This window comes from Lithobates pipiens, unplaced genomic scaffold, assembly GCF_037356315.1.
Source record: "Lithobates pipiens isolate NorthernLeopardFrog02 unplaced genomic scaffold, aLitPip1_a1.2 Scaffold_25, whole genome shotgun sequence".
NCBI lineage: Eukaryota > Metazoa > Chordata > Amphibia > Anura > Ranidae > Lithobates > Lithobates pipiens.
In genome coordinates, this window is record NW_027507787.1 from 153,028,427 (window position 1) to 153,041,443 (window position 13,017).

Below are 13,017 nucleotides of genomic sequence, written 5' to 3' on the forward strand. Positions count from 1 at the left end.
TATTCCCTGCCCCCACAGCCACACTTATGCATGGGGCCTGTATTCATGCAATTACAGGACAGGGAATGCCCCTGGCTGCCTATGATTGACTGTCTGCTTTAACAGATTCTCGGCAAGATGGCTTGTGTGGACTCATGTCCAAATACACCTAAGCTTATCCCTGGCCTTGAACAAAGTGAAGACTGAAGGAATGAACAGCGAAGATTATAAAAAGTCTTCCATTTGCAGGGGTATAAAAGTAAATGTTTCTTTTAAAAAAAATACAATTGTATTGCATAGAGCAGCCACAGACCCCATCTTCTGGTGTCCCCTGCTGGTTCTCCTGGCTCTCCCTCTTCTCGGTGTGCCACCATAGGAAACTGGTTCCTATTGTGGCACACCTGCTGACTTTATCCCGAGCTGCCCTGTCTACACCTATAGAGACACCGACAGCAAGGCTGGGCCCGCTTCCTTGTCGCATGTTTTGACTAAGAGCAATTGGATCCTGTTGCTCCAAGCAAACCCTGTGGAGGGCAGGGATAAGAGAGCTACAGATGGGTGCAGCACTAGATCAAGATCATCCTAGGGTAAGTATAAGGTGGGGACTATACACATAATGAAACACTTTTTACCTTAATGCAGGGAATGCATTAAAGCGGTGTTCCACCCTTATACATTTTTTTTTTAAAAGTCAGCAGCTGCCAACACTGTAGCTGCTGACTTTTAATAAGGACACTTACCTGTCCAGGGAGCCCATGATGTCGGCCCTCCCAAGGCCAGTCCGTCCATCAGATCGGGTTCAGGCACTGCCATTCTAACTAAGGGAAACCGGCAGTGGAGCCATGCTGCTTCACTGCCCATTTCCTAATGCGCATGCGCGAGTCACGTGGCGCTTTGTGATTGCCAGCTTGTCTTCTGGGGCACACACACAGGTCCCAGAAGACAGCAGGGGGGCTCGCCACACAAAAAGATATGATATCCTGTGCCGTGACCCAGATGGATCTTTAGTTTAAGACTAGGGGTGCACCGAATGGGTTTTTTGGTGCCAAAACAGATACCGAAAATGAAAAATACACTAGGCCGAAAACCGATAACGAAACAGCACCGGTACCGAAAATGACTGTTTTTAAAAAATATTTTCATACAGTAGATGGTCAGAGACTTGGGACATGGTACAGGAGATGGTCAGCGACTTGGGACATGGTTTGGGACATGGTACAGGAGATGGTCAGCGACTGCAGACATGGTACAGGAGATGGTCAGCGACTGCAGACATGGTACAGGAGATGGTCAGCGACTGCAGACATGGTACAGGAGATGGTCAGCGACTGCAGACATGGTACAGGAGATGGTCAGCGACTGCAGACATGGTACAGGAGATGGTCAGCGACTGCAGACATGGTACAGGAGATGGTCAGCGACTGCAGACATGGTACAGGAGATGGTCAGCGACTGCAGACATGGTACAGGAGATGGTCAGCGACTGCAGACATGGTACAGGAGATGGTCAGCGACTGCAGACATGGTACAGGAGATGGTCAGCGACTGCAGACATGGTACAGGAGATCAATGCAGCCTCACCAATTCCCCTCAAATGCAGCCTGCCTGATAAAAATACATGCACAGTGGTTTCCATGTATTCCAATGGCTTTAGTTCACACCATGCAGTCAGTTTCCAGTGTGGAAACTGACTGCATTGTGTGAACTAGAGCCATTGGAATACATGGAAAACACTGTGCATGCATTTTGTGCAAAAAAAAAAAAAAAGCACACGGAACTGCATCTGGTGTGAGCTGGCCTCAAGCAAGCTACCGGTTCCGTTCCAACAGACTTCTATTGGGAATGATCATATCGTTACCTCTACTAGCAATAACAACTTAACCCTTGCCCGTTTTATCACATGGCGGTAAAAACCTAGCTGGGTCAAAATCAAGATTAATATTATTATTTTTTATGACCAATAAAGGGAGTACAGCCTTTGTCCTGTGACCTGGTTTTATATATTATTTATTTTACATTCACACAACTGACCAGAGGTGGATAGTTTCAGAGGAAAACAAATGACTCTTGGATGCAGCAGCATTGTGGGCGCAAAAAACTTGTGATTTAGCTGTGGACAAAACTCTACAGTAATGCTTGCCCTGGGCACACTCTTTCCCTCATGCAGCTTGCCCGTGTCTGAATGCAGCCTCACCCATGCCCGGATCAGAGCGGTGATCTCCGTGTGTCACGGAGCTGTGCATTGAATTGCTTGGGCGGCTGCAATAAACAATGTAATCACGTCAGGCTGATTCAATGTCCCGCCATTGGATCAGTGTACCGTCTGTCACAGGAGGCAGGCAATTCAATGCACAGCTCCGTGACACACGGAGATCACCGCTCTGTCGGGCGGGAGGAAAGGAGGAGGGAGGACTGGGGACAAGCCAGGAAAACACCCCCGCAATGGGCGGCACCAGGGGGCGGAGGCCTGCCCAGGCCCCGCCCCCATTTTCGGCCCCATTATCAGCAAGATTTTCCTTTCGGCAATTTGCCGAAAACACAATTTTTGGCCAATATCTTTCGGCGGTCGAAATTTCGGTGCATCCCTATTTAAGACCACCTCTCAAAAGTGGGTGGAACTCCGCTTTAAGAGAAATAATGTTTAGGCTTTACAACACTTGACAGAGTTGCTTTTAAGTGTTGGTTTTATAGTGGAACTTTAGTCAGAAAATGAAGATCCCTTAATGCTGGCCCCTTTTGCAGGTATAGCTATGTAAAACATTAAAAATAAGTGTCTATGTTTAAAATCCAGTAATACATGCTCTCACCTCGCTCTGCACATGCTTAGTTAGACCCTGTTCACACCTGAGTGATTTTGAAGCCTGCCGCTCTAAAACGCTCAACAAGCCAAAATCCCATTCATTTCAATGGCCCCTGTTCATATATGGGCGTTTTGTCACCTGAAGCAAAACACCTGTCACTCAAAGTACATGAACTTCTTTTTGGTCCCATAGACTTCAATAAAAACACCTGACTTGAGCATTTTACGAGCTTTTTCTGCTCAAATAGCAGCTCTCCACCCATAATTTCCTCTTCTCCACCTTATGCTTTCTGTTGGCTAAACAAAAACGCCTGAAGCTGTAAAACACTTGTAATATGCTTTAAAAATGCTTGTAGTAAGCTGCAAAAAACGCTTTTAGAAAAAAAAACGCCAGTGGAGCTAGTGGCATTGTGCCAAAAATCAGAGCCACTAGAGGCCGATCAGCTGACAGCCTAAAGATTTTCTGGGCTTCAGCAAAATGGCAGCCTCCTGCAAGAAGAAACTGGCAACTTACAGCACACACTATTTTTTTTTTTTTGTACCATAATTATTAATATGGAATGTATGTTCCTTGCTAAAGATCATTATTTTTGATCAAGTTTTGCTTTATATGTGTTTATTTGTATTCTGTCTGGTTATGTCATACGTTAAAACACACTTGAGTGCAGCAAGCAGGATTTCTTAAGACACACCATGCTAGAACAAATAGGCTGAGATGAGCTCATTATGGGGGGGGGGGGGGGGGGAATTGAATTATTTTTGTTATTTTCAAAGAATTTTTGTAAATCGTGTTCATATTGCCACATATCTGTCCCCCTGCCCTGATGTAAGCAGTGGGGCAGGCTCTTGGCGGGAGTTATACATACCGTATATCTGGAGGAGTGGGCAGATGCATTTGCATGCAGACTGACCTGGGTAACACCCACATGTAATTTCGTAAGCCTATTATATGTGCCGTTTTTTTTTTCTGTCACGTATGTCTGTTAAAAAAAAAAAAAAAAGAAAGAAAACAAACAAATTAAAGTGTCTGTCTTGCTGTCTGTCTGAAGGAAAGACCTGAGGACTGCAACTTTCTCCAGTATTGCAAGGTGTGCGAGGGATACAAAGCGCCACGCTCCCATCACTGCCGAAAATGTAACAGGTATGCAGAAAGGAAAAAACTCAAATTCTTCAAAGTCATTACTTCAATTTTTAAAAGCAACCCGTATAATCAAATGGGTTTGGCTTGGTTTTAGCTTCCTGCAGTGTGAATTTCCTGCAGAGCTCACACTGGGATAGGGAGAAGCAGCACAAAGAGCCAATCGGGTGCACTGACATGTGCTAAAAAACAAAACAAAACACAGGTTGATAGGAGGAGAGAAAAGTGGGGTTGATTTACTAAAACTTGAGAGTGCAAAATCTGGTGCAGCTCTGCTTAGAAACCAATCAGCTTCCAGTTTTTTTGTCAAAGCTTAATTGGACAAGCTGAAGTTGGAAGCTGATTGCAGATCTATTTAGAGCTGCACCCGATTTTTCACACTCCAGTTTTAGTAAATCAACCCCTGTGTGACAGAGATGAGCTCAGAAGTGCTGCTTCTCCTTTTCACTGTGCAGTCACATGCTGTGGGAAAGGGAAGACGTGTAAGTGCTGCAAAGAAAAATCAGGTCTCCTGCCCTGCCAGACAGGTGGTGTGTGGCAGAGCTGTATAAATTTCAGAACTGGATGAGCAAATACTAATCTTTTGGCAAGTAAAACAGCTTACTTCTAAATTGTAATCTGCGTACTTTGTTGTATGCCTGGAGTTCAGCTTTAGGGTTCATTAATGGTAGAACTTGCCTTGGTGAGGTGGCTTGTGAGGCCTCAAGAGGGCAATCAAATTGATGTTGCCTTTCTGTACTGCTAAAAAAATAAAATAAAAAATGGTCTACTCCATGCATCAAATTGTGGCACGGAAGGAATTGACCGCTATAGAGCACTTTCTAAAGCCTGACAAAGAAAACCTTTTAATAGAGAGATGTGTCCAGAATGCCCACCCACAGGGAGATTCATGACGATGCACGGTACTTGAAGGCTATGCTGTGATCTTTTTGTTGTGTTTTGTATCACAGGTGTGTGATGAAGATGGATCATCATTGTCCCTGGATCAATAACTGTTGCGGCCATCGCAATCACTCATCGTTCACCCTGTTCCTGATCCTGGCCCCTTTGGGCTGCATTCATGCTTCTTACATCTTCGTCATGACTATGTACACTCAGCTCTACAACCGGGTAAGACTGACCTGAGAGGAAGATCAAATGTGAGGGACAGCAATTTTACGGGCACTATAGAGGACAAATGTGTCGCCATTGATCTGTAGATAGGTCTTTAACAGCAGTGATCTTTATTAATCTCATGTAATGTGTCCTCTGTAGCATGTCCTTGGCCTCAAGAAACCACTATGGCATTTTCTCAGTCACCAAGCACCTTTGTAGCATGTCCTCTGTTGCCAGGAACTGCTGAAGCATGTCTTCATTCTCCAAGCACCCCTATAACATGTCCTCAGTGTAAAAGCACCCCTGTAGCATGTCCACGCCCTCTATAGCACATCCGCTGCACCCCTGTAGTATGTCTGCGGCCCCCAAGCAGCCCATCGTAGAAGGTCCTCTGGGGTGCCCCCCCCCCAGCGCCCCTGTAGCACTGCTGCACAATGCTTGTGTCGGGAGGAAAAACCCAGAGAAGATGAAGCCACCATGGCTTAAGCTTTAAAGGAGTTGTAAACCCATTAGGGTTTTTCACCTTAATGCATTCTATTAATTAAGGTGAAAAACCTTCTGTGGTGCAGCTGTCCCCCTTTTTCTTACCTGAGCATGATGGTTCCAGTGTCGAGGATGAGCAGTGCAGCTCCAGCTGCTGTCTCAGGTCTTCATTGGATAGATTGATAGCAGCAGGAGCCTGTGGCTGTCAATCAAATCCAGGTACACGGGGCGGGGCCGAGTCCTGCTGTCTGTGTCAATGGGCGCAGCAGCGGGACTCGGGAGTGTGCCCACATGAGTGCCCCCATGGAATGCGGCTCTAAATGGGGGCACTCGAGGAGCCAGGAGCGCTGGCAGGGGACCCCAGAAAAGGAGGATAGGGGTCACTGTTGTGCAAAACACTTGCACACAGATCAGGTAAGTATAGGCATGTTTGTCCTTTTTTTTTTTTTTTTTTTTTTTTTTTTTTTATAAACGAACCTTTACAATCAAAATAACAGACACTTAATAACAGACAAAAAGTGCTCCCCTAACACCAAGGAATTTCTTGCTCAGTCGTTTAGGAGGTGCTGCATCACCAACCTCTGTGCTTGCAGCCATCCCTCTAAACATAATGTTGTCACAGTGGTCTCTAGGGGATAGCCTGTATTTCAAAGGGTCAACTGCTTATAGCAGGTATCAGCCTCTTGCAGTCCTGGTACAACAAAGCTCAGACTGGGAGAGGGAAATGCAATGCAAGAAGTCGGACAGTTTCACTGCAGCATTTATGTAATAACAAGGGATGACCTAATAGGAGGAGAGAGCAGAGTGACAGAGATGAGCTTAGCAGTCTGCTGCTTCTCCTTTTACTGTCCAATCATAGTTTGGGGGAGGGAAGAGACCTCTAAGCCCCTGTACACACGGTCGGAGATTTTTGCCAACCAAATCCGTCGGATTTTGCCCGTCGGATTGTGTCTGAAACTGTTGCATACACACGGTCGGGCCAAGTTGGCAAAAAATACGATCTTTCAGAACGTGATGACATAATTTCGTTACAATGGGACTACATTCAGGCTAGTAGCCAATAGCTTTGATGTAGGAATTTGATCTGAGCATGCGTGGCACTTGGTCCGATGAAAATGCTCTACAGATGACCGGATTAGGTCCGTCCGGCCCAGTTGGTTGGTAAATATTTCCAACATGTTGGAAAATTGGGTCGGACGGAGATTCGGACGGAATCAGTCCGATGCATACCACACACAGTCGGATTATCTGACGACGCGGTCCGATAAGACTCATTCCGACAGATTCTCGGACCGTGTGTACAAGGGCTAAGTGTTAGAGACAAATCCGGTATCTTATAATGCATGAAAATGTAACTACGCTGATCAAAAAGTGCTTGTACAATATTACCACTAAAACAGTGTGTTACATGTGCACAAACCTCAATATTTTATAACTATGAAGTGCAAAGTAATAATATACAGTGCCTTGAGAAAGTATTCGGCCCCCTTGAACTTTTCAACCTTTTGCCACATTTCAGGCTTCAAACATAAAGATATAACATTTTTATTTTTTGTGAAGAATCAGCAACAAGTGGGACACAATTGTGAAGTGGAACGAAATCTATTGGATTTTTGAAACTTTTTTAACTAATAAAAAATGAAAAGTGGGGCGTGCAAAATTATTCGGCTCCCTTGCGTTAATACTTTGTAGAGCCACCTTTTGATGCGATTACAGCTGCAAGTCGCTTGGGGTATGTCTATCAGTTTTGCACATTCTTCCTTGCAAAACAGCTCGAGCTCAGTGAGGTTGGATGGAGAGCGTTTGTGAACAGCAGTTTTCAGCTCTTTCCACAGATTCTCGATTGGATTCAGGTCTGGACTTTGACTTGGCCATTCTAACACCTGGATACGTTTTATTTGTGAACCATTCCTTTGTAGATTTTGCTGTATGTTTGGGATCATTGTCTTGTTGGAAGATAAATCTCCCACCTCAGCTGTAGTTCTCTGCAGTTCATCCAGAGTGATCATGGGCCTTTTGGCTGCATCTCTGATCAGTCTTCTCCTTGTCTGAGCTGAAAGTTTAGAGGGACGGCCAGGTCTTGGTAGATTTGCAGTGGTCTGATACTCCTTCCATTTCAAAATGATCACTTGCACAGTGCTCCTTGGGATGTTTAAAGCTTGGGAAATCTTTTTGTATCCAAATCCGGCTTTAAACTTCTCCACAACAGTATTACGGATCTGCCTGGTGTGTTCCTTGGTCTTCATGATGCTCTCTGCACTTTCAACAGAACCCTGAGACTATCACAGAGCAGGTGCATTTATACAGAGACTTGATTACACACAGGTGGATTCTATTTATCACCATCAGTCATTTAGGACAACATTGGATCATTCAGAGATCCTCGCTGAACTTCTGGAGTGAGTTTGCCAAATAATTTTGCACGCACCACTTTTCAGTTTTTTATTTGCTGAAAAAGTTTAAAATATCCAATAGATTTCGTTCCACTTCACAATTGTGTCCCACTTGTTGGTGATTCTTCACAAAAAATAAAAATTTTATATCTTTATGTTTGAAGCCTGAAATGTGGCAAAAGGTTGAAAAGTTCAAGGGGGCCGAATACTTTCGCAAGGCACTGTATATCGTGCAAAATATCACCCCAGAAAGTAGGTGTGCGTGTTTGTTTTTTTTACATTAATCCCCAAAGTCCAATTCACAACGGTTATCACTTAAAATCCCATGTGCATATTATGCACCAATTCTCATCCGTGCTCTATGAAAAGCCTTTTCACTACTTCATGTGCCACCACCACCACCTTCTGAAATGGACACTCACCAGAACCTAAAAAAAACTTTGCCTTTTGGTTTATATTGAGATAACCACTCCACTTTCCTGGTGTTTCTCCAACTAGGTTGCCGCTGGTTACTCCTCATATCTCCATGTCAATCTTGGTATCTCAAAACAAGTAAACGTCCATCATTGCGTAACATGTTTTTCTAAAATTTATTATGACCAATGAGGTAAACATTGAAAATATATAAAATGTGCACACCATTTAAGTGCCTTAAGACCGGCACTGAGTCTTTCCAGCAGTTTGTTTTGGGGTTTAGCTCCGCCGATTTGTCTCCCATGATCGGCATGCGTGCCAAGCTTCGATTTGGCACAGGAAGTGATGCCGGCGATTACCCAGAAGCCTCTACGCATAGGCTTCCTGATGATGCATGTATTACGCAAAATGCGTAGAGGCTTCTGGGTTATCGCTGCTGTTGCTTCCTGTCCCAACCTGTACCAGATCGAGGCTTGGGTAGCAGGGCTTGGGAAGCAGCGTCGCAGCCGCCCCCTCCCCCCTTTCACATATACATACTTACCTCCATCCAGCAGACATGGTTCTACTGCTTGTTTCCTTTGCAAGTCTTCACTGTCCTGGCCACACCCACATATGTGTTCACCATGGACTTCTATGGGGCTGTGTCCCGAGGCCGAAGATGGTTCTGTAGAAGTCTATGGGTCTGTAATGAGTAAGCGCTTCAAAGCCTTTCACTGCTTGATATGAGAAAACATCAGAACCATTGCCTATCAGATTACGTAAGCTTGTATCTGCGGTGGGTGAGGTTTCGCCCAGGGAAGGGGGCAAAAAGACGAATGGTCTGTTTTTAAAGTGCATTTATCCTTTTAACACTTTTTTTTTTTTTTCCCAGATATCATTCGGTTGGAACTCTGTAAAGATCGATATGAGTGTTTCGCGGCGGGAGCCGGCTCCCATCGTACCTTTTGGTATTTCTGCCTTTGCAGTGACACTCTTTGCCTTAGGACTGGCACTCGGTACTACCATTGCGGTTGGGATGCTATTTTGCATCCAGGTAGGTCCTGGGGGGGTAGGTACTTAGGCAGTGCATGTCTGCTAGTTTTCTGAGTCATCATCTATGCATCATGGATCATCATCTATGCATCATGCAAATTAACAAATTTTGGGTAGATGTTACTTGCACTAGATCTTTTAAAGTGTGGGATAAGGTGAAGCAAAATGATTTGTAGCTGTGTGCACCTCAGGAATCAGTTAATTTTTTTTAAGGTAAATTTGGTGAAAGAAAATATTTTTGTTCTTTTATATTAGGGCTGTACTTTTACCGTTTATTTTATTTTTTTTGTTTTTTTTCACTGGCGAGTACTGATACTTTCAGTCAAGTACTCACCAATACAAAATGAATAGGCTCAAACAGCACAGCAAAGAATCTCATGCAATTTGAATAGGAATGTTATGTGATTCCTGTCTGAATTGCGTGCGGTTTCCCGCTCGTTCCTGTGTAAACACAGGCTGAAATCGCTGTGACAAACCTGGGTTAACACACGAGTGGTGCAGCTAGCCACATACATTTTGGACAGGAATGGCACCGCATTCCTGTTCAACTCACAAATGCGATTCTTTGCCATACGTTTGTATGGGCTCAAATCGCACTGCAAAGGCATGGGCTATCGGAGCCTTTGCATGAGTACTTTTGCAAATACTTGATATCGGCACCAATACCAATATCAGTGCAAGCCTACTTCAAATAATTGGTTGTTTGCATACATTCAAATTTCATTTTGGTTATCTTTTAATTTTATATGTCCCTTATCTTCTCTAATTGACATCTTTGCAATACATGCACATTTCCCTATATTTTGCCTCTTTCAACCTGCTGCAAGTGCAGAAAAATAAATCATAACTCCAGCTTTCCCTTCTTCAGTCTTGCACAATTGTACAGGCTCCTCTCCTGTACTGAATTTGCTTCCACAGAAAAGTTCAAACACCCCAGACTGTTATACATCCAAAGGTGTCACAACCCGTAATGCTTCATCCAATGCAGCCCTTCTCAGACCAAAGATCTGAGAGAACTGTTAAAACACACAGGAGAGCGCAAATGCTAAGTGCATTACCACCACCAATGTTTATCCAAAAGACAAAGACATACTCACAAACATAGAGGAAGAGGCATATCAAATCACAACTCCAGCCATAAGACAATGTCATTTGACCATGTATGCCAAAGTTGGAAGACTAACAAATTTCGGGGGAAATACCCCACCTTTTTCTTGCTGCGAAGAAAGGGGCACGTCCCTTGAAATGCGTTGGCCTTACAACTTTGGCATACATGGTCAAATTACATTGCCTTATGGCTAAAGTTGTGATTTGAAATGCCTGTTCCTCTTTATGTTTGTATGGTTTTTTTTTCTCTATTGGATCTAAACATTGGTGGTGGTTGTAATGCACCAGGCATTTGTGCCCTGCTGTGTGTTTTTACTGATTTTGCTTCTGATTTCTCTGAAATTTCTCACACTCTGAGGTTCACACAATGTGCTGCAGGCAGTCAGATAGAGCCCTCATTTCCTGGCTGTCTGTCCACCAGCCATCATCTAGCCTTTTCCTGCCCATCTGGTCTGTCCCTGGACCGCCTCTTTCATTCATTTTGATTTTTAGATCTTGTCCATCATGGAGTCTCAATGTCACATTTGGACCTTATATAGGGCAATTTGCATGCAAATAAGTTTTCTTAGGAACGCTCATTTCTCCAGACTGACATCCACCCATCAAGACATTTTGATTTTTGCATGACTCCTCCCAAGAGCCAGCCCACTGCTTGCATCAAAACTGAGTGCTCTTAAGAGGAGTACTGTGGCAGGGTGCTATGAAATTTTCAGGAAGCTCTGTACAGTACCCTGTTGGCCCCTCCCACAAGCCATGATCTGCCTGAATTGCGTTGAGAGGCACAGAGACCTTAATGACCTCACTGGGTCTTACATTTTTTATTTTATTTATAGCTTTCATTAGCATGTGTATGAGGGGGGAAATATCAGCACATCTTTAAATAAATAGATCATCTGAGTTTTGCTGTTCTGGACGCAACTGCGTTGTCGTCCACTTTGTTGCTATTTAAACATGTCACACAATAGTGAACAAAAACATGTCATTAGATTGCATTACACACACATTCTTCCCGGTGCTGTTTTATGACTGGCTCGATTGGTAATTGTAGGTTTTATTATGGCACAACTGATTTGTTTTCTTTTTTTTCTTCTAAATTCCTCTTACATAATATACAAAAGAAAGCCGTCATGCTGAGAAGATTGTACGCATCGCGCACAAAGCCGCACGTCTACCCGGATGCATTAGGCTCTCGCTGGGTGGGCATTGTGCGCGTGGCTGACTGACGGTCCGTCAAAACACATTTTTGCGCTATAATGAACAGTAAATTGTGATGCACACTGTGCGTCCAGCCGTTCTGATTTGTTATTTCTCCTCTGTTCAAGATGAAAGTGATTTTGCGGAATAAAACCTCCATTGAAGCGTGGATAGAAGAGAAGGTATGTGTGTGTCTGTTGTCAGCGTTCCACCTCTGTAAACCTGTGATAAGTGGCTCCTGTCCCTCTGTAATGCTCTTTGGAGACCTGTAAGGAAAATCACAGTTGTCATAGTTTATTCCTATTTCACAGAGTGTTTAAATCAAAGCCATGCTTGGCATTATGCAGTACGAACCCTTGGCTGATAAACAGTCTTCCGCTTCATAAGGGTTGAAATTCAATCTAGCCAGATTATGAAATTGAATAAATATTTTATATTATGAACCTATATTTGTGTGTGTATATATGTATAATATTACAGTATCTCACAAAAGTGAGTGCACCCCACACATTTTTGTAAATATTTTATAACGGTATATCTTTTCATGTGACAACACTGAAGAAATGACACTTTGCTACAATATAAGGTAGTGAGTGTACAGCTTGTATAACAGTGTAAATTTGCTGCTGCCTCAAAATAACTCAACACACAGCCATTAATGTCTAAAGCGTTGGCAACAAAAGTGAGCACACCCCTAAGTGAAAATGTCCAAATTGGACCCAATTAGCCATTTTCCCTCCCCGGTGACTTGTTAGTGTTACAAGGTCTCCGGTGTGAATGGGGAGCAGGTGTGTTAAATTTGGTGTTATCACTCTCACTCTCTCATACTGGTCACTGTGGACGGTCAACATGACACCTCATGGCAAAGAACTCTCTGAGGATCTGAAAAAAAGAATTGTTGCTCTACATAAAGGTGGCCTAGGCTATAAGAATATTGCCAAGACCCTAAAACTGAGCTGCAGCACGGTGGTCAAGACCATACAGCGGTTTAACAGGACAGGTTCCACTCAGAACAGGCCTTGGCATTGTTGACTAAATAAGTTGAATACACGTCCTTGGCGTCATTTCCAGAGGTTGTCTTTGAAAAATAGACATATAAGTGCTGCCAGCATTGCTGCAGAGGTTGACAGCCTGTCGGTGCTCAGACCATATGCCACACAATGCATCATATTAGTCTGCATGGCAGTTGTCCCAGAAGGAAGCCTCTTCTGAAGATGATGCACAAGAAAGCCCACAAACTTGCTGAAGACAAGCAGATTAAGAGCATGGATTACTGGAACCATGTCCTGTGGTCTGATGAGACCAATATACATTTATTTGGTTCAGATGGTGTCAAGTATGTGTGGCGGCAACCAGGTGAGGCGTACAAAAGTGTGTCTTGC

General features: G+C 43.9%; 1 protein-coding gene across 2 annotated transcripts in view; it reads left to right on the forward strand.

Annotated features, from left to right (window-relative positions):
• ZDHHC6 (zDHHC palmitoyltransferase 6) overlaps positions 1–13,017 on the forward strand; it is a 45,433-nt gene that overhangs the window by 14,784 nt on the left and 17,632 nt on the right. For both annotated transcript variants that reach the window (XM_077455040.1, XM_077455041.1), the window contains exons 3-6: positions 3,829–3,920; positions 4,868–5,027; positions 9,174–9,335; positions 11,764–11,817. In XM_077455040.1, coding sequence (XP_077311166.1) covers positions 3,829–3,920; positions 4,868–5,027; positions 9,174–9,335; positions 11,764–11,817 — 468 coding nt within the window. The remainder of the gene's footprint in view (positions 1–3,828; positions 3,921–4,867; positions 5,028–9,173; positions 9,336–11,763; positions 11,818–13,017) is intronic.